The sequence below is a fragment of the Ovis canadensis genome, chromosome 3 (assembly GCF_042477335.2).
Source record: "Ovis canadensis isolate MfBH-ARS-UI-01 breed Bighorn chromosome 3, ARS-UI_OviCan_v2, whole genome shotgun sequence".
In the NCBI taxonomy this organism is placed as follows: Eukaryota; Metazoa; Chordata; class Mammalia; order Artiodactyla; family Bovidae; genus Ovis; species Ovis canadensis.
Window position 1 is genome coordinate 186254130 of NC_091247.1, and position 18371 is coordinate 186272500.

At 49.8% G+C, this 18371-nt stretch overlaps 1 protein-coding gene across 1 annotated transcript in view; it reads right to left on the reverse strand.

Annotated features, from left to right (window-relative positions):
* Nucleotides 1-14605: 14605 nt before the first annotated feature.
* CACNG2 (calcium voltage-gated channel auxiliary subunit gamma 2) overlaps nucleotides 14606-18371 on the reverse strand; it is a 116446-nt gene continuing 112680 nt past the window's right edge. The window contains exons 3-4 of the mRNA XM_069586481.1: nucleotides 16515-16655; nucleotides 14606-15141 (exon numbers count right to left, since the gene is read on the reverse strand). Coding sequence (XP_069442582.1) covers nucleotides 14606-15141; nucleotides 16515-16655 — 677 coding nt within the window. The remainder of the gene's footprint in view (nucleotides 15142-16514; nucleotides 16656-18371) is intronic.

Sequence of the window (18371 nt, forward strand, 5' to 3'; positions counted from 1 at the left end):
AGCATCCCAGCCCAGTCCAGGGAATGAGCCAGTCTCGAAGGCCCCTTCAACTGTGCGGTTCTGTCCTTTAGAGTGTCTAGGCCTTGGGGGGAGCCGGCTGTGGATTTGCAGCGTGTGCCTTTTGGTATTGATCCGCTGGAGCTAGGCTGGCGGCGGGGGGGAGGGCGCTGCAGTGTTGGTGCGGAGGACACGCTGTAATCTGTCAGTGTCACCCTGGCCGCAGCTGGCCGGGGAGCCGTCCTGCTGTTAACTCCTCGCTGTCCTGCCGCCGCCGAGCACACAGTGCACAACGGCCTCTCGGGTGCCTCCATCTCGTCCTGGAGCAGGGCGATGTGGCTGTGTGTTCTTCTTTTTCTCCCAGGCATGATCCCTCTGCCCAAGTCACAAAGATTCATTCAGTGTTTCCCAGACATTCCTGGGACATTCCTACCTCAGTTACCAGCTGTCCCTACCAGCTATGGTCACTGAATTTTCTTTCATGCACCCATCCGTTCATCCATCCATCTATCATTTTAGTATCTAAAAATCTGACAGTTTTTCCATTTCTTGAAACAACTCTCCATCCATCAACCCATTCAATCATCCATCTATCCACCTATCCATTAATCTATCTATCCATCCTTCCATCATGCACCTGCCCTCCATCCATGCACCTTTGCAATTCAGTTCAGTCCAGTTCAGCTCGACTCAGTTCAGTTCATTCTGCCTTTATTCAATTCATAAGATTCCTAGGTTTCACCATGTGCCAAGCAAGTGAAATGTGAGTCATGTCTCTGTTGTCAAGCAGCCCAGGCAGAAGTCCTCCTCACCCTTCATGGCCAGCTTTGAGTCTCACTTCCGTTAACCCTTTGCCAGTCCCCTGAGCAGAAGCAGTTGATGCTAAAGGGCTATTCTGTGGTAGAAAGTTTAGTCTGGTTTTCACAAGCTCCACAGACCAGCGCTAAGGCAAGGAGAGAGGCAGAGTGTGGGCAGGAAGTGGGGCAGGGATTATCATGGAGGGAGGGGCTTCCATTCAGCCCTGAGCACTCCAGTAGTGAGTGAGTGTGTGCTGGGGGATGGATGTAAGGAGAAGAGGGCAAGGTGGTCACAGCTGGAAAAGTAAACGGTGAACGTGGGAGCTCTGGAGCCAATAGACTGCTGGGTTACGGTCTGGCGTGAAGTCACTCAGTCGTGTCCGAGTCTCTGCAACCCCATGGACTGCAGCCCACCAGGCTCCTCCCTCTATGGGATTCTCCAGGCAAGAGTGCTAGAGTGGGTTGCCATTTCCTTTTCCAGGGGATCTTCCTGACCCAGGGATCGAACCCAGGTCTCCCACATTCCAGGCAGATGCTTTAACCTCTGAGCCACCAGGGAAGCCCTGGGTTATGGTCTGGGCTCTACCTATTCCCGCTGTGTGACCTTGGACACACACCTTAATCTCTCTGAGCTTTATCGGCCTTGTTTGTAAAATGGAGATAATAATAAGATCCATCTCATCATGGAACTCTTATCATTAGCACGGAAAATGCTTCAGTGAATGCCTGGCACCAAGGGAAAACTCCACAGATTCTGGCTATGATTATTCTTCTTTGCTGAGTACCAGCTACGTCTGGACCCTGTGCTAGGAGATTTCACATTCAGTGTCTCCTCAGAGCACTCTAGTCACTGTTATGTAGAGATTATTGAACCCATTTTGCATATGAGGAAATGAAGGCTTCTTATTATTAATAAAAAAAATGTGACTGTGTCATAGTGGCATGTGGGATCTTTCGTGCAGCACACGGCCTCTCTAGTTGTGACACGTGGGCTCTGTGAATATGAGATCTTAGTTCTCCAACCAGGGATCAAATCCGAGTCCCCTACATTGCAAGGTGGATTCTTTTTTTGTTTGTTTTTAAACTTTTTGCTTTGTATTGGGCTGAGCACTGAAGAACTGATGCTTTCGAATTGCGGTGATGGAGAAGACTCTTGAGAGTCCCTTGGACTGCAAGATCAAACCAGTCAATCCTAAAGGAAATCAACCCTGAATATTCATTGGAAGGACTGATGCTAAAGCTGAAGCTCCAATACTTTGGCCACCTGATGCAAAGAGCCAACTCATTGGAAAAGACCCTGATGCTGGGAAAGATTGAAGACAGGAGGAAAAGTGAGTGACTGAGGTAGAAATGGTTGGATGACATCACCGATTCAATGGACATGAGTTTGAGCAAGCTCTGGGAGATGGTGAAGGACAGGGAAGCCGGGTGTGCTGCAGTCATGGGGTCGCAAAGAGTTGGACACAACTTAGCCACTGAACAACAACAATATAGTGGATTAATAAAGTTGTGATAGTTTCAGGTGAACAGTGAAGGGACTCAGCCATACGTATACATATGTCCATTCTCCCTCAAACTCCCCTCCCAGCCAGGCTATGCAAGGTGGATTCTTAGCCATGGGCCACTAGGAAAGTCCTGGGAGGCTGTCTCTTGTTCACATCGCACAGCTGGTGAAGGATGGAACTCGGCTTCAAGTACAGGCATGTCTAAAGGAGATCCAACCAGTCCATCCTAAAGGAAATCAGTCCTGAATATTCACTGGAAGGACTGATGCTGAATCTGAAGCTCCAATACTATGGTCACCTGATGCGAAGAACTGACTCATTGGAAAAGACCCTGGTGCTGGGAAAGATTGAAGGCAGAAGGAAAAGGGGGCGACAGAGGATGAGATGGTTGGATGGCATCACCGACTCGATGGACGTGGGTCTGAGCAAGCTCCGGGAGTTGGTGATGGACAGGGAGGCCTGGTGTGCTGCAGTCCATGGGGCTGCTAAGAGTCAGACATGACTGAGCGACCGAACTGAACTCTACTCACCATGCTCTCCTTCCTGCCCTTTCTGCTGCCTTCCAAGGGGTGCATGCTCTGAGATGCAAGGATTGGAAGATTTTCCTCTCAGTTTCTGTCTGGATCGTCTTTCGACCTTCTGTACTTTTAGCCTTGAGTTGTTGCTTATTATCTCAGGTGTGTTTTCTCTCTTTTTCAGACAGGATGAGAGCAATTTTTCTTCTCTATAGCAACTGAGGTGTTGACTTTGACTATGGAAATGACAGAATTTATGATGTTTCCCTTTTCACCTTGCTTGCCAGGAAGCTTGAACTTTTGTCATATTGCTTCCTTCTCCTTTATATGGTTTGGATTTCTACCTTTAACATTCTTTTTTCTTTTTGTTCTTTTGGCTGCACTGTACAGTATCCGAGATCTTAGTTCCCAAAGGGATCGAACCCGTGCTTCCTGCAGTGGAAGTGCGAAGTCTTAACCACTGGACAGCCAGGGAAGTTCCTAACATCCTTTTTTTTTTTTTCAATGTATCTTTTGCTGTAAGCTTTTCCGCCCTTGGGAGGAGCTTTATAACTAGATGTTAATTGAACGGAAAAGGGAAAATTGCAAATCACAAGTAAATAATTCAAATGAAACTGTGAACTTCAGGAAAGGGACTTGTTTTACTTATATCTGTCCCTCCCACTGTGTCTAGCACTGGCTCTGGCTCAGTGAATCTTGCATGGAAAGCTCAGCTCAAAGACTGTCCCTGGAATAAAATTTAAAACTCTGCTCCATGAGGACTGACCCCTGCCCACCTCTTCCACCTCCTCCTTGTCGCTTGCTCATCTGGGATAACAGTTGGATTATCTTTTAGATCTGCTCACAGACGAAGTTCTTTCCTGCCTCAAGAAACGAGGCTTTGCACGTGCTTTTTTCCTCTGCCCAGAACTTCCCCCTCTCTCCCATCCTCTGTTTTCCTGGCCCTCCCTCTTTACCCTTGAAATTTCAGCTGCAAGTCAGTGTCTCAGAGAGATCTGTGATTATTATTTGATTCTTAACTTGCTAATTTGGCTGGAACTGTCTTTTTTGATCACTTCTGCCCCCAGCATAGTGCATAAAACAGCATGTGAGAGGGGCTGAATGAATGAATGAAAAACATCAGAGTGCCCTACAGTGTTCCTGAGAGCTGGGCTGGCCAGAGCCAGGAAAGAGGTGGCTATGGCTCAGCCTCAGTGCCCAAGAGATGTCCTAACTCGGAACTGTGAAGCCGCTCTAGGCATCATCCTTGCACCCCAGACCGCCAGGCCCTTGCCAGGGAGAACTGCCCCCTCCCTCCTTCTTGCTCTTGTATGCCCTGTGCAGCCCTCTGTGAAGTTTCCTGTGACTCTGCGTGCGTTTGTGTGCATTTGCGTGTGTAGGTGGTGGAGGTGGGGCGGAGCAGTGGGTGCCAATGAGGACTCTGGACTCAGAGACCCCTGTGTTGGAACCTCGGCTCTGCCACATCCTAAGTACACCCTGGAGTCATGGCTTTGTTTCTTGAGTTCACTTAAACAGGAAGTGCTCTATAATTGTTGTCATGTACCAGACATTGTTCTAATGCCTCCCTTCCTCCCTTTTTATTTTTTATTTTTTTCACAAAACAAAATGTTTCTATTTGGTCCACCAGAGCCTGAGTCTGGAGACACCAGTGTAGAATCACTCTACAGGGTCGGTACTGACAATTGATGAAATCGGCTCTGTGTCAGAGAACTGCTATGTGTACAGGTTTAAAAATATAGCTCAATGCCATGTGGCAAAACCAATACAATATTGTAAAGTAAAAAAAAATAATAATAAAAAAAAAGGAAAAAAATACAGCTGAGAGTAAGAGGAGGAACATAGAGGGGGCCCAAGGATTCCTCCTGGACTCTGCTCCTCCCAGCAGAGGTCAGGTGGTACTGAGGACAAATTGCTTCACCAAGCACAGGGCTGGGCCTGGGCCCACCTGACCTCCTGACCCAGCCTCAGCCCGGGGCATGGCTTCCATCCTGACTGGCACTCCAGGAATTGCATAGTGTTCCTCCTCACCCCTGCTCGAGCCCTTGGTGGCCAGGCACCTGCCTCCTGGACACTGCTGGGACATGAGGGACCCCTGCTTGCCTCAAGAGGGCTTGGAGGGAGATGGGATCTTGGGGAAAACTGGGGAAAAAACTTTTGACCTCATGCCCCACAAAGAGGGTGGTTCTTGCTCACCCCAAGGTCCTGGCCTGACCCCACAAAGGGGTGTCCTCTGCTTTCATCCTGGGTTCCTGACCTCTCACCCCCCAAAACTGAGAGGGCACAGTTCTGGCCTTTGAACCACCCAGATTTGGTTTTGTGAATGGAGCACTTGGCTGCAGGAGGCCTCAGGCCCATGGGAAATGCAGCCACAGTGTGGCCATTGGAAGTTAAGCCAGAACTCAGGGTGGGCTGGTCGGAGGCTCTGGCACACGGCCCCTCTAATACTCTCATTTCATTAACTCCACGTAACAACCTTATGCGTTGGGTTCCATTATTATTGTTTCCCTTTTGCAGGTCAGGAAACAGGCATAGAGACCTTGCCCAAAGCCGTGCTGCCAATAAGTGGCCTGAGCCTGGATGGGACCCTTGCAGTGACTCCAGAGCTCATCCTCTTAAACGCCAGAACTTTCTGCCTCTCTGAGCCTCAGTTTCCACGTCTGTAAAGGGGGTGATAACACTTGTTTCTTGTTGTTGTTCAGTCACTCAGTCATGTCCAACTCTTTGCGACCCCATGGACTGTAGCACGCCACGCTTCCCTGTCCTTCACCATCTCCTGGAGTTTGCTTAAGCTCATGTCCATTGAGTCAGTGATGCCATCCAACCATCTCGTCCTCTGTCATCCCCTTGTCCTCCTGCCTTCAGTCTTTCCCAGCAGCAGGGTCTTTTCTAATGTGTTGGCTCCTCACATCAGGTGGCCAAAGTATTGTTAAGCTGTAATAAAATGTGATTTGCTAACGCTTGGCACGGTGTTGTTGTTGTTTAGTTGCTAAGCTGTGTCTAACTTTTTTTGTGACCCCCATGGACTGTAGCCCACCAGGTTTCTCGGTCCATGGAATTTCCCAGGCAAGAATACTGGAGTGGATTGTCATTTCGTTCTCCGTGGGATCCTCCTGATCCAGGGGTTGAACCCACATCTCCTGCATTGCAGGCGGATTCTTTACCATGAGCCATCAGGAAAACCCTCCTGGCTCCTTGTAGGCGCCCCCAAGTTCCAGTTTGCTGTGGCAAGACAGACAATCAGGAGGCTGGCCAAAGAGGGCATCAAAGGCTTTTCTGTGGTGGCACTGGAGAGGCACTGAAGGTTTTGAGTGAGAGAGGAACATAAAGAAACAATGGTTTAGCCTGTGAGATCCTGAACTGTGTAAGGGTCAGGATAGGCCATCCCAGACTTCTGACTTGAATGGAATGGGAAGAGCCATTCTTCTTTTCCCCCTCATGCCAGACATTCTTGTTCTTGTTGGACTCATTGAAGAGGCTGCCTCAGAGAGCCCATCTGAGGGCCTCCTTCCTTCTCTGGTTTGAGCAGTCGAGGTGGAGAGAGGTGCTTGGGGCCATCTTCCCATTTGCTTCTCATTTCCTTTGGGGTCCTTTTCATAGCCGTGTGGGTGAGGTGAGCCAGACTGGTAACTCAACTGGAGATGAAGGAGGGAGAGAAAGTGAGGGAGAGATGGGGAAGGAGGGCCAGAGCAAGAGAGAAGGTAAGAGGGAGGTCAAGAGAGAGAGAGATTGGCGGAGAAAGAGAGAAGAGGAAACCTGGGCTTATTGCTTCAGGGATGGGTCCTCCTGGTGGCAGAAAGGGGCCATCTCACCTAGTAGGGTGTTCCCTGGTTCCAACTGATGCTCTGAGCCTGTGCACACACTCCCATATACATATGCTCCGCGAGTCCATACAAGGGCGGGCTTCTGTGACTCCATGCTTCCCTGTGCCCGCAGATGCACAGGTGGGGCTACAAGGGTGTGAAGGTTAGGTCCATAGAGAAGCACGTGCGGTGGGCAGCCCATCTCACTGGAGCACCACCTGCTCTGTGTGCCCACCCCGTGTTAGCTCACCCCCCTTGCCACGCCTTGGTGCAAGCCTCTCTTTCCTGTCCATGGTCCTGTCTCTACTGAGTGCTCCCCACAGGGAAGTCTGCCTCTTGGTCGTGTCTGTACACTTGAGACCAAGGCCAAGACCTGCCGGAGCAGGTGTGGTTAAGAAAAGGCGATCGACTAAACGGATACGTCTGTGTGAGTGGGTCTAATTCCCTAAGTGTGAGTGTTTGTGTGTGCGCTCGTGTGTGCTCACGCAGGCCTGCGCATAAGAGTATGTGCATGCACGCATGCTCATGGGCACGTGCACAGTCAGGGCTATGAATGCGCCTCAGAGGCGTGCTTGAGCGAACTCGTAAACACACACCATGGTGACAGATTTATGCAGTGGTAAGGTGAGGTTTGACAATCAGCTCTCTATTTTAAACGGTTGCCTGATTTGCACTGATAGCACCTGCCCACTTCTGTGCTGTAAATACTCCCAGCACAGCCAATCTCAGGGTGCCAGTGTGTGTCAGTGAACGCAGAGCAGAGAGGGGATGCACTTGGTGGGTTTGCCTGAGCCTGTAGGAGGTAGCCCTGGCGTACACTGGGAATTTCCATCTGTGACAGCGTGAGGGGGAGGGAAAGGAAGGGCCCGGCTCCTCCAGCTTGGACTGGGAGGAGTCCCTTCAAGCTGGCTCACAGACAACTTTCCAGAGCCTGTGTGCCGGGGAGTGGGGCAGTCTTTGTCTACCAGGCAGCTTTCTCAGCATCGGCTTAGAAGCCAGTCCAAACTGCTGCTCCTTGTCAGTCAGGTCTAGACACTCACGGAGACAGCAGCTTTCTCTCATCCCTGCAGACACTCTCAGGGCTTTTGGAGTTTGGTGAGCTCACCACATCTCCAGGGAGGGTTCTCTAAGCTTGGAGTATGAGTGGAGAAAGGAGAAGAAAAGCATCAAGCATCCATCAGAAGGTGTGGCTGGGACAACTTCCTACTGGTCCAGTGGTTAAGACTCTGAGCTCCCAATGTGGGGGACACAGTTTCAATCCCTGCTTGGGGAACTGAAATCCTGCGTGCTGTAGGATATGACCTAAAAAACAAATAAATACCCTTTTTAAAACAAAACAAAACGAAACAAAACAAAACAGGAACTGTTGGCTGGGGATGTCAGAAGTCAGGTTCTAGGGCAGGCAGCATGCTTGAAGCCAATTCACTCTGCAGGTCTGGTTTGGAAATTGCTTGCTTTCTCTGGACTCTAAAATGCCTTTCCTCCTCCCTGAGGGGATAGGTCTTCTGAGCTATATGGCCTCTTACCTGCCCCCCACCTCCCTGCCCTGCCCAGATTCAGAGCCCTTGTATTGGACCATGAGAGAGGCTGAGCTGCCCCTAGACCTGGGCTTGAGGAGGCAGGGCGTTAGGGGACCTTGCTCTGGCCCTCCGCACCCCCGCCCCGCCCCTCCCATGGTGGGGAAGAGTCCACAGACCAAGGCCGTGTGCTCATCCTGAGCCCGCACCTCTCCTGTAGCCCTCTCTCTCTGGTGCCTGCTTTTTAGAATTTCTATCCAAAGTCTCCCGGGTCAGCTCCCATGGTTGGCCACCGTCTATGCTGAGGTAAAACTGGCCTGAGCAGTGGCCAAGGAGTCGGTGTTTCAGGCGACTGTAGCAGGAACTGGGATGGGCAGGCTGGGGTGGGCGCCCCCTTAGAGGCCCCGGGCATGCTACGTGGAGCTGGAGATTGGAAGGGGAGGGAGGGGGCCGGGCAGTGGGCTCAGAGCCAGGGTGGGCTTGCCCTGTACCACTTTGGGGAGCAGAATTCAGAGTAGGTTTAGAATTCTAAATTCTTCGTATTTTAGGTCATTGTGAAGATTGACTTGTCAGGATAGAAGGATAGAACGGATTTTAAAGTTAGTCTGATTTGTAGCTCTTAAACATTTGGACTGACAGTATGGAGGCCATTCGTACTCCTGCCCTGGAACCAGTGAATGTCAGGGGTGAGCTTGGAGGAGGAGATGCTTGAGATAGGTGGGAAGCTTGGCAGCCAGGCCCAAGGGGAGTCACGAGGGTTGACCAATTCTTAAGGGGAGTTTTCCGGGGCCCCAGGCCATGGGGCTGCCTTTCTCTTAAGTCTGTGTGACTCAGAGGGCCTCTGCATGCCATCTCTTTTCTCTTGAGCCCTAAGAAGAGCTGTGTGCAATGACCAAGCTTCCTCCCTTGCATCTCAGACAGTGTCTTGCCTCTCAGAGACCCTACCTCCTGAAGCTCATGAAGAAGTCCTGGTCTGTGACCAAACGGGGTTTGATGTCTGGAACTCTCCCTGGTCCCCATCACTGTTCGTTGTTATAATGGTTTCTTTTTCTTTTATTTTTTGGTCACGCTGCATGTCATGCAAGATCTTAGTTCTCCAACCAGAGATTGAATCCAAGTCTCCTGCCCTGGGAGTGCAGAGTCTTAGGCACTGGACTGCCAGGGAAGATCCTGTTACAGCTGTCTCTAGGGTGACCTGGTGACCCCTCATAGATCACCCTTCGGACTCTCCACGTGAAAATATTAAGATGACCAGGCTAGTGAATCCCAGCCATTATAATGAAAGAGACCACCATTTTTTTTTTTTTTTCTTTCTGGTCTGCCATAGTAGACGTTAGTAGGACAGAATGAAGCTTTTTTCTCCTTTTGGAGCAATGTTTCATTTTAAACAAGCTTTGGTCAGCTTTTCTTTTTCCTGTTTTTCATGGCATTTATTATTTTTCTGAGTCAAGGATAATAATTCAGTAAGGGTGGTGGTAGGAAGGTGGGCACAGGAAACCCCTGTAAGGAGGGGGAGGGGAAGAAGCATTTTACAATTTGCCAACAGAAGAGGACTTTTTTGGTCTGTGTTTAACATCTTGGTTTGATTTTGAAATACCTTCTTTCCATCCTATTCCACACGACAGTCTTTTTAAAGTCCGAGTGAACTAAACGAAATGTATTTAACGCATTTGGAGAAGTGCTTACATCCTTCCTTCAAATAATTGACCCTGGCAGTGTAACTAGAATAGAGCCAGACATTGGTGGATTAGTTTTTGAGCTGCCTTCAAATGGGGCCTTTCTCTAATGTCAAGGGTCAAATTTTCCCGTTAGGTTAGCCTTGATAGGCCGAACATTTTGTTGCTGTTGTTTAGTTATTGAGTTGTGACCAACTCTTTGTGACCCCATGGACTGTAGCCCGCCAGACTCTTCTGACCATCCTTGCCTATTCCAGGCAAGAATACTAGAGTAGGCTGCTGTTTCCTTCTCCAGGGGATCTTCCTGACCCAGGGATCAAAGCCACACCTCCTGCTCTGGCAGGTAGATTTTTACTGCTAGGCCACCCGGGAAGCCCCACGCTGAATGTTTGTGTCCCTCGAAAAATGCATGTATTGAAACCCTAACCCACAACATGATGGTATTGGGGGCAGGGCTTGGGGAAGATAATGAAGCTTAGATTAGGTCATGAGGGTGGGGCCCACGTGATGTGATTAGTGTCCTTATAACAAAAGAAGACCAGAGGCTGTCTGTGCTGTGTGAGGACAGTGAGAAGGTGGCTGTCTGCAAGCAGGAAGATTGTTTTCATCAGGAATCGAGTCTGCTGACACCTTGATTTTAGACATTCTGGACTCCAGAACTGTGAGAAATAGCCTTCCAGTTTATGGTACTTTGTTATACCAGCCTGAGAAGACTAAGACACATCTCGTCTTGACTTTGACATTAGGAGAGTCCCAGGTCCCCCTGCTAGACCTTCCCTACTTGTCTCCCAATCCACAATCCCCTCTGAATAGCACCCCTGTACAGTGGACCCTCTAAGTACACTGACAGGGTCGTGTCCATTCCAGGCTGCACACTTTCACTGGGCCAATTGAAACCCTGGAGTGATGTTGGGATGTTGATGGAGGCTGATTTATTCTAAAGCTGAAAACTCAAGGATGTTATGTCATGGCCTTCAAATATCTGAGGGACTATTGTGCTGAAAATGGAAGGGATTCATTCATTGCTGCTGGTCAATGGAAGAGGTAGGTTGAAATGCGTGTGGGGAGGAGACTTTTACCAATGAGCATGGGCTGGGGCTGCCTATGAAGTGGGTGGGCCTCCTGTTGCTGGAGGTGTTTAAATATCAGTAAAGGATATTTAGGAGGAATCCCATGACCTGGGGAGTAGGGCTATTCTACTGCGTGGCTTCTAAGCTTCCTCTCTCTCAACTCAGGTCTGAGAATCTGAGTTCTCAGATTTCAGCTTTAGAATGATCTTAAATGGGATACTAGGAACTGGGAAAGCAATGAAAGAAATCCACTGACATGAGGACCAAGCTATAAAAAAAAATCTTTATTTCATGTACCAGGATTTTTTTTTCTTTTTTCTGTTTTCAGCTTTTTAAAATTTTTTTCTGTTAACAGTCTGAAAAAAAAAAAGGACCCACCAAGAAAATAAAATGGAGGTTGGTTTCTTGAACTGATTTGAGCTGGACATGAGCAATTGTCCACCCTGGCAAGTGGCGCCTTCACGGTCCTGAACCCAGCTCCTTCCCTCCAGGCCCCCTAGCCCTTTCACCCTATACCTGCATGGCCTTCTTCAAGGGGACCCAGGCCCCAGGCCTCATGGCTCAGGAAAAAGTGCTGATTGCCATCCCAGACACTCTGCCAGGACTCAGAGAACTGGGGTCAAGTTTCCTCTTTCGACAGTGCCCGCTTGTTTGCTGTTTTCTTGGGGCTTCTCCCTTATCTCTCCTACTTGATCCTTTCAGTAGGGGCAGGCAGTGGGCAAGGTTGAGGTGGGAATGGAGCGATTATGACTTCTGCTCAGACTGAGAAATACTGGGTGGCCCCCACACCTGGCCTTGGCTGCCATGACCCCCGTGGCCTCCAGGAAACTTCCAGGTTGGTGGGCAGATGTCTTGTTGCTCAGGCTGGGATAAGGGTTCCAGCTGCTACTGATCTGAGAAAAGAGCTTTCCTTCCCCAGACAAAGGATGGGAAGGGCAGCTGGCAGTGGGCAAGCCCCAAAGCTTTTCCAGCCGCTCCCCCAACCCCCCAGAGCTCAACTTAAGAGAAGGCCAGGTCAATGTCCAGAAAGAGACGAACCAAGCCATGCTGATGGGGGGAGCAGGGGCCCCTGCCTTCAGCACAGTGACTGGCAGGCTGGGCTGAAACTGGAGCTTGGGAAAGCGACTGGTTTTCTTTCCTTCTGAGTGGGCCTTGCTGCTCTGGGCAGAAAGGGGAGCAACATGGGACACCCTCAAACTTTAGTCTGTAGTCTAAGGTTAGCTTTGAGGTTGTTCCTCACGCTGGGACCAACTGTGTAAAGCTCTGCTCTCCATCTCTCAGCCTTCACCTGTCCCAGCAAACCTCAGGGGAACCTCCTTTCCCCTGACCCCCGAACACTATGGGGGAAGCCTGGTGGCTAATCTTCCTCCAAGGAAGTCCCCTCTGCTCTCTGTGACTGGAGTATGGAAGTCAAGAAAGGGGACACAAAGAGCAGCTTTGGGGCCCTCTGGGACCTTTCTCTCTCTGTCTGAATGGCAGAATACATTTGCTCAAGTGCGTATTTTTGCTTTGACACTGGATGTAGGGGCAGGGGGTTGGGAGCACAGTGAGGAGGCATATGGTGTGTGTGTGTGTGTGTGTGTGTGTGTGTGTGTATGGCTGAGCATCTGAGTGGCTGACTGATGATTTGGGAATGTCTGGGGGCTGGAGGGCAGCCATCTGGTCATCCCTTGGCATCCTCCTCTGGGTAGGTGGCAGATCTTAAGAGTCACGGACACCAAGTATGAGAATGTGCCTTTGGAGCTCATCTGGACCAATCCACATGTTTATACAGGGAGAAACTGAGGCCCAGGGAGGCCTCGAAGCCAGGGATTCCAGAATCCAGAGCGGGATTCCATACTAGTGCCCTTTCCATGCATGCAAACTGTGTGAGTGTGTGTTGTGTGTGTGTGTGTTTGTGGTGAGAGGGTGTGCATGAACAAAAAGGCCAATATGGAGCTGTGTCATCAATGGCTTTGGAGGGCATGAGCCAGTCTTCTCTGAATCCTGCTTCTGGTTGGGGAACGGGATGGAAGGGTTTGGACTGAGTGTGTGACCCCATGAGTGATTCCACTGCTGGGCTTCGAGGACTGTGAGTGTGTGTGTGAGTGTGGAAATGGGTGTGCTATCTCCCTTGTGTGGAGCAGATTCTCAATGGTGGTTCTCTCTCTTTCATATGAGCAGCACTTTCCCGAAGGAAGGAAAGACATCACAGCCCCTGTGGCTCCCTGGGGCCTCTCCCCTTCCCCTCCTGCTTGAAGCCCAGCTCTCATCTCTCACTACTGCTTGTTTGTTTCTTAAGATGGATTTGTATGCTTGTTTTCTGTTTTCTCTTTACAAGTTCCCTGCTAAATTTTAAGTCCCCCACCCCACCCCATTTTTTTTTGTTTGTTTTCACAGTTTAAAGCTGGAAAAGAATTAAAAGAAAAATACTATCTGATTTTCTTGCAAGTAAATCCACTTATTATATATATACATTTATTTATAGTCTGTGGTTTTTTTATTAAAAAAAAATCACCACTTGTTTTTCCTTTTTCTTTTGTAAAAAGAAACCTTTTTGCAGTGTCATTGTTGGACCCGCTGGGCCCCGAGGGGGCTTCAGCGAGTCCAAGGACCCCCAAAGGGCCAGTGAGCCCCCTTCCCAAGGGGTTGGGGGCTGATGAGTCTGGGGGTCCACCATCGCCCCAGGGTCATCGCGTGGCCCTGAGGTGAGGGGTGAGGAGGGAGAGATGCTTTATATCCCCCCGGGGGGTGGGCATCTCCTGCCCCCAAGGACAGGAGCTTGGGGCAGTGACCCCAAGAGGCTCACCCTGAGGATTCCGGGGTTTTCCAGGCATCTCAGCAAGCCACTAGCAGCCATCCCCTCTCCTTCCCTTCCCTCAAGGCCTAGGAAGTCATCACAGTGGGTTAAGGACCATAAGGACTGGGAACCCCAGGGCTGGGCAAGCCCCAGATGCACCCCCCTCCAGGCACCTTTCGGACAGGAGGGACCAAGGACTCTTGGGTCACCTGGAGGCCTACAACTGCCCCATCAATGCTGGGTGGAGCCGGCTCGCAAGCCACCGAGCTTGCCCAGCGTTCCTGGGGCACCCATCCTGAGGCTCCAGGGACCTGGCAGTGACCAAGAGGCTAACCTGGCCCCGGGGCCCCTGAGTCTCCACCTCCCCCACTCTCCCAGGGAGGCGGAGCCCGCTTGGGGTTAAAGGGAACAGAAAAGTAACTCTCCCTGCGTTAAAAAAAAAAAGTAACATAAACCCCTGATTAATGCAAAGAACGTTTCCCTTCCTTTCGCTCCTTCTCATTTTTTTTTTTTTTGCTTTAATATTATCTTGGTTCCCTTGTATGTTTTCATTTAAATTGGTTTTTATTAAATGTTAAAATAATGGTACATGGGAAATCATGCATTTTCATTTAGATTTATTTTCTATTTTAAATTTTTATCCTCTCTTGCTTTTTTTTTAAAGTTTGTTTTTCCTTCCCTCGTTTATATTTTTGCACATTTATTGTTTTGCCTCTTTGTTCCTCTTATATGTTGTTCTTTTTTTTTTAAATTTACTTGTTATGTTTTTCTCTTTTTTTTTTTTTTGTTTTGTTTTGTGTGTTTTTTTTTTTTTTTTTTTTGCTTGCCTTTTGGAAGGTTTGTCCCCCCTGGTATGGTTTGGTATTCCCCCCCTTCACCCTTGGGCCCATCCGGCGGGCCGCGCCCCTCCTCCCGGCTCTGGGCGGCGCTGGCGAGGCCCCCGTGGGCTTCATACGGGGGTGGTCCTGCGGTTGGCTGTGTTGGAGTGGAGAGAGTCTTTGTTCTCTTTCTGGATACAGTTGTGAACTTGGAGGAAGCTGTTATCCCTGTCGGAGTTGTAGGTGGCGGTGGGCGTGGTGGCGGCCTTCAGGGGGTCCCTGCTGAGGGTGTACATGGAGATCTCCGTGGACGGCAAGGTGTTGAAGCCCTTGATGCCCACGGGGGAGGCGTCCCTGGAGTGTGAGGGCTCGGTGGAGCGCGAGCTGGAGCGGCTGCGGCGCTGGTAGCGGTAGCGGTAACTGGGAATGCGGGTGATGGCGGAGGCCTGGAGGTAGTCCGTGGCGCGGGCTGTGGCCCGCAGCTGTTTGTGCCGGTCGATAAACATGTGCACGGCCAGCACCCCGACCATCTCGGCGATGATGAAGGACAGGGCCCCGAAGTAGAAGGACCAGCCGTAGGAGTAACTATTCTTTTTGGAGTCGCTCTTGGAGGGGTCTCCGGCATTGGCAGATATGTACACTATAATGCCAATGATGTTACTCAGACCTGCGGGCGGGATGGGCGTGGAGAGGAGGCAGGGTGGAGGGGAAAGCAGAAATAATGATGGTTAGTATCCAAAGAGGATGCCAGGCCCTGGGCACGATGGCAGGAGGGGAACACCTGGATGTGCTTTCCCTGGTCCAGCGTTTTTGTGGAGAATGGATGGGCTGATATAGTGGGACGTTGCAAGCATCACCTTACTATCCTATCATTCTGTTTGGAGAGAGTCAGAAAGGGAAGAGCTAAAGGAATCACAGATATGGGAAGAAGGGAGAGAACAGCAGGACATTCTACAATATACTGAGTAATGATAATACTTATTGAGCATTTACTACCTGCTTTCACAGCTGAGTGCTTTGCAAAGGGTTTGCAGATGAGAAAATTGCAGATGAGATTGCAGAGAGGTTAAGTAAGTTGCTTAAGGCTGCATTGGGATTTGAAGCTGCTGTAGCAGGGGGTTAGGGCTTCCCTGGTGGCTCAGTTTTAAAGAATCTGCCTGCCAATGCCTGCCACTGCAGTTCAGTCCTTAGGTCAGGAAGATCCCTTGGAAAAGGAAATGGCAACCCACTCCAGTATTCTTGCCTGGAAAATCCCATGGACAGAGGAGCCTGATGGGCTACAGTCCATGGGGTATGAAAGAGTCGGACAAAACTTAGAGTCTAAATAAGAACCACAAGCAAGGGGTTAAGTCTGGCTCCTGGAGCCAGACTGCCTATATGCAAAGCCTTTGGCAAGGTAACCATCATCTAAGTTTCCATATCTGTGAAGTAGATATAATAATAGTGCTTACTTCTTTTAGGTTGGGGGGAGATGAATACAGATGAATACGTATGAGTTACTACTACATGTGAGTTAGTACACGTGAAAGCTGTTAAGAGTCTTCATGTGGTAAGTGCTGCTTAAACGTTAGTTGTTCTTATTAAAAGGCTCATGCTACAACCCATGTTCTTCTTCTGGCATCTGAAGCCAGTGTGACTTGTCATGTAGCTGTACTGAGAAATGTGGTTTTGAGTGCCTGCCTGCTCCCAACTGGGTAGGACAGGGAGGGAAGAGGGTGATGAGGATAGACCCAGCATCCTGAGAGGGTCTTGGGAGTGGGGCCTTCTCTCAGGAGGTGGGGGAAAGGTGAGTCACTGGGCTGAAGGCCACAGTGTGGGGACAATCCCGTTGGACTCAATGGAGGGCTCAGGCCTGGCTATGGCACAGGAGCCCAGCACAGCCTACCTTCTGTGCGACTTGGCCTGTTGGAAGGTCCAGAAATCCCTCTCCTCTCTCCCCTCCTTTCTTTGCCAGACCCCTCCAGTCACCAGGCCCGCCAACCTCAGCCTCCTCCCTGCTGGTGGGCCTGGCCTCGGGCCCCCTGGTGCAGCAGCTCTTACCTGCAGACACGAAGAAGATGCCGGCACTCAGAATGATGTTGTGTCGAGTCTTATAGAACTCGCTGGCTGCGATGCAGAGTCCGCCCATGAAGAGCAGAATCACACTCAGGATCGGGAAGATGCTCGAGGCCCTCACAGCCCCTAGAGAACACAGTGGGTGGGGAGAGAGAATGCCATGGCTGTGAGATGAGGGGTGGTGTGCCGGAGGGAGGAGAGGGAGGAGCTCACAGGGGCGGGGGCTGGGTGAGTTTTATGGACGCAGGACCAGAGTGGAGGTTGCTTAGCAATACTAGGGAGGGAGAGGGAGCACGCCACCGCTCAATTCACAGGGGCTCCCCACTTCTGCAAGGATCAAACCCCAGCACTTCGTGAGACTCACATGGCCGTGTGAGACCTGGTCTCTCCCCAGCCCCACCTTCCCTCCTGTCCAGCCACAGCAAACTTCCCATGACATATTATTGTATGTTTCTGACTTTTGCCATACTGAGCTTTCTTCCTAGAATGTCTTTCTTGCTCTTTTTCACTCAGCCAACTTCTATTCATCCATCAAAACCCAGCTCAAAGTCCCCTCCTCCATGACGCCTTTCCTGATTTCTTTAGGCAAACTTATTAGCTTTCTCCTCTGCACTTTGGGGCACTTGGGGCACAGAGAAAGGCGGTGTGTTATAGTGGTTAGAGCTGGGTGGTTGGACTCTGCCTTTAGCATTTATTAGCTGTATAAGTTTGGGTAAGTCATCTCATCTCTTCATGCCTCAATTTCCTCACCTGTAAAATGGGTGTGGTGACAGTTCCTGCCTCTTAACATTATTGTGAGGACTAAATGAGTTAATTCTGATAATGTACTTAAGATAGGTCTCTGAAGCCATATAGTAAACATTTGCTCAGATAGTTATTATAGTAAATAGTTGTTTATATATATGCATCCACCATAGGTCATGGGATCCCATGAGAGAGAGGATTGTAGCTATTTTTGTTGTTTTTTTTTTAGTTCTCTCTCTTCATTCGTTCTGTCCTCAACACCTAATTCAAAGCCAGAGATACAGAAAGCCCCCAATACAAGCTCGCCTTGTGAATCAATGTGGAGAGGTGGTCCAGAAAGAGGAAGAAACTGACACATTGCAAAGAAAACAGAAGAGAATAAAAGCAAAAAGCAAATTTAAAAAACCTCTCAAGACAAGTTAAGAAGGAAGGATGAACAAACAGGCAGGAGAAGAAAAGAATATTTTAATGAACATTTTACCCCAGCATGGAGGAGGATGAGAGAGAGGCACAGATGGCTGGGGCGGGGGAGGGGAGGTGGTTGGGGGTACATGAAGGGGGCTGTGTCTGAAAGATGCCCCAGAGGCGTGGAGTCTTTGGCAGTGTGTCTGGAAAGTAAAATATTTTTTTTCTATCCAGATTCAAATAGGCAGAGAGTGACCTGAGGATCTCCGACTCCATGTCCTGCCCTGTGTGGACCAGGCAGGAGGCAGAGGTATCTGGTGGCTAGTATAAGGAAAAGGATGTCTTCCTGACACGTAGGGGTGGCTTGAATGGCAACCTAGGAAGTTAAGTCCTTTTAGACTGAGAACCCTTTGCTCGGCCCAGAGGGTGGTAGGGGGTGTATGCTTTGGAGGGGAAGTGCCTGCCCTACTGGCCCATCCCTGTTCCTTCTGGTGGCAGCATGACCACAAAGGATCTGTGAAGAAGAGAATTTTTCTATATAGAACTTGAGGAATTTTTCCAAGAAAGAGTTTTAAGCCATTTACTGTGACATGTGATGTAAAACCCTTCTTTCCCTGGTGGATCTTCAGTCTACACTGCTTGTGATGCTGTTGAATGAGTGGATTATTTTGGGGGGACTTGAAGAAGGGTGGA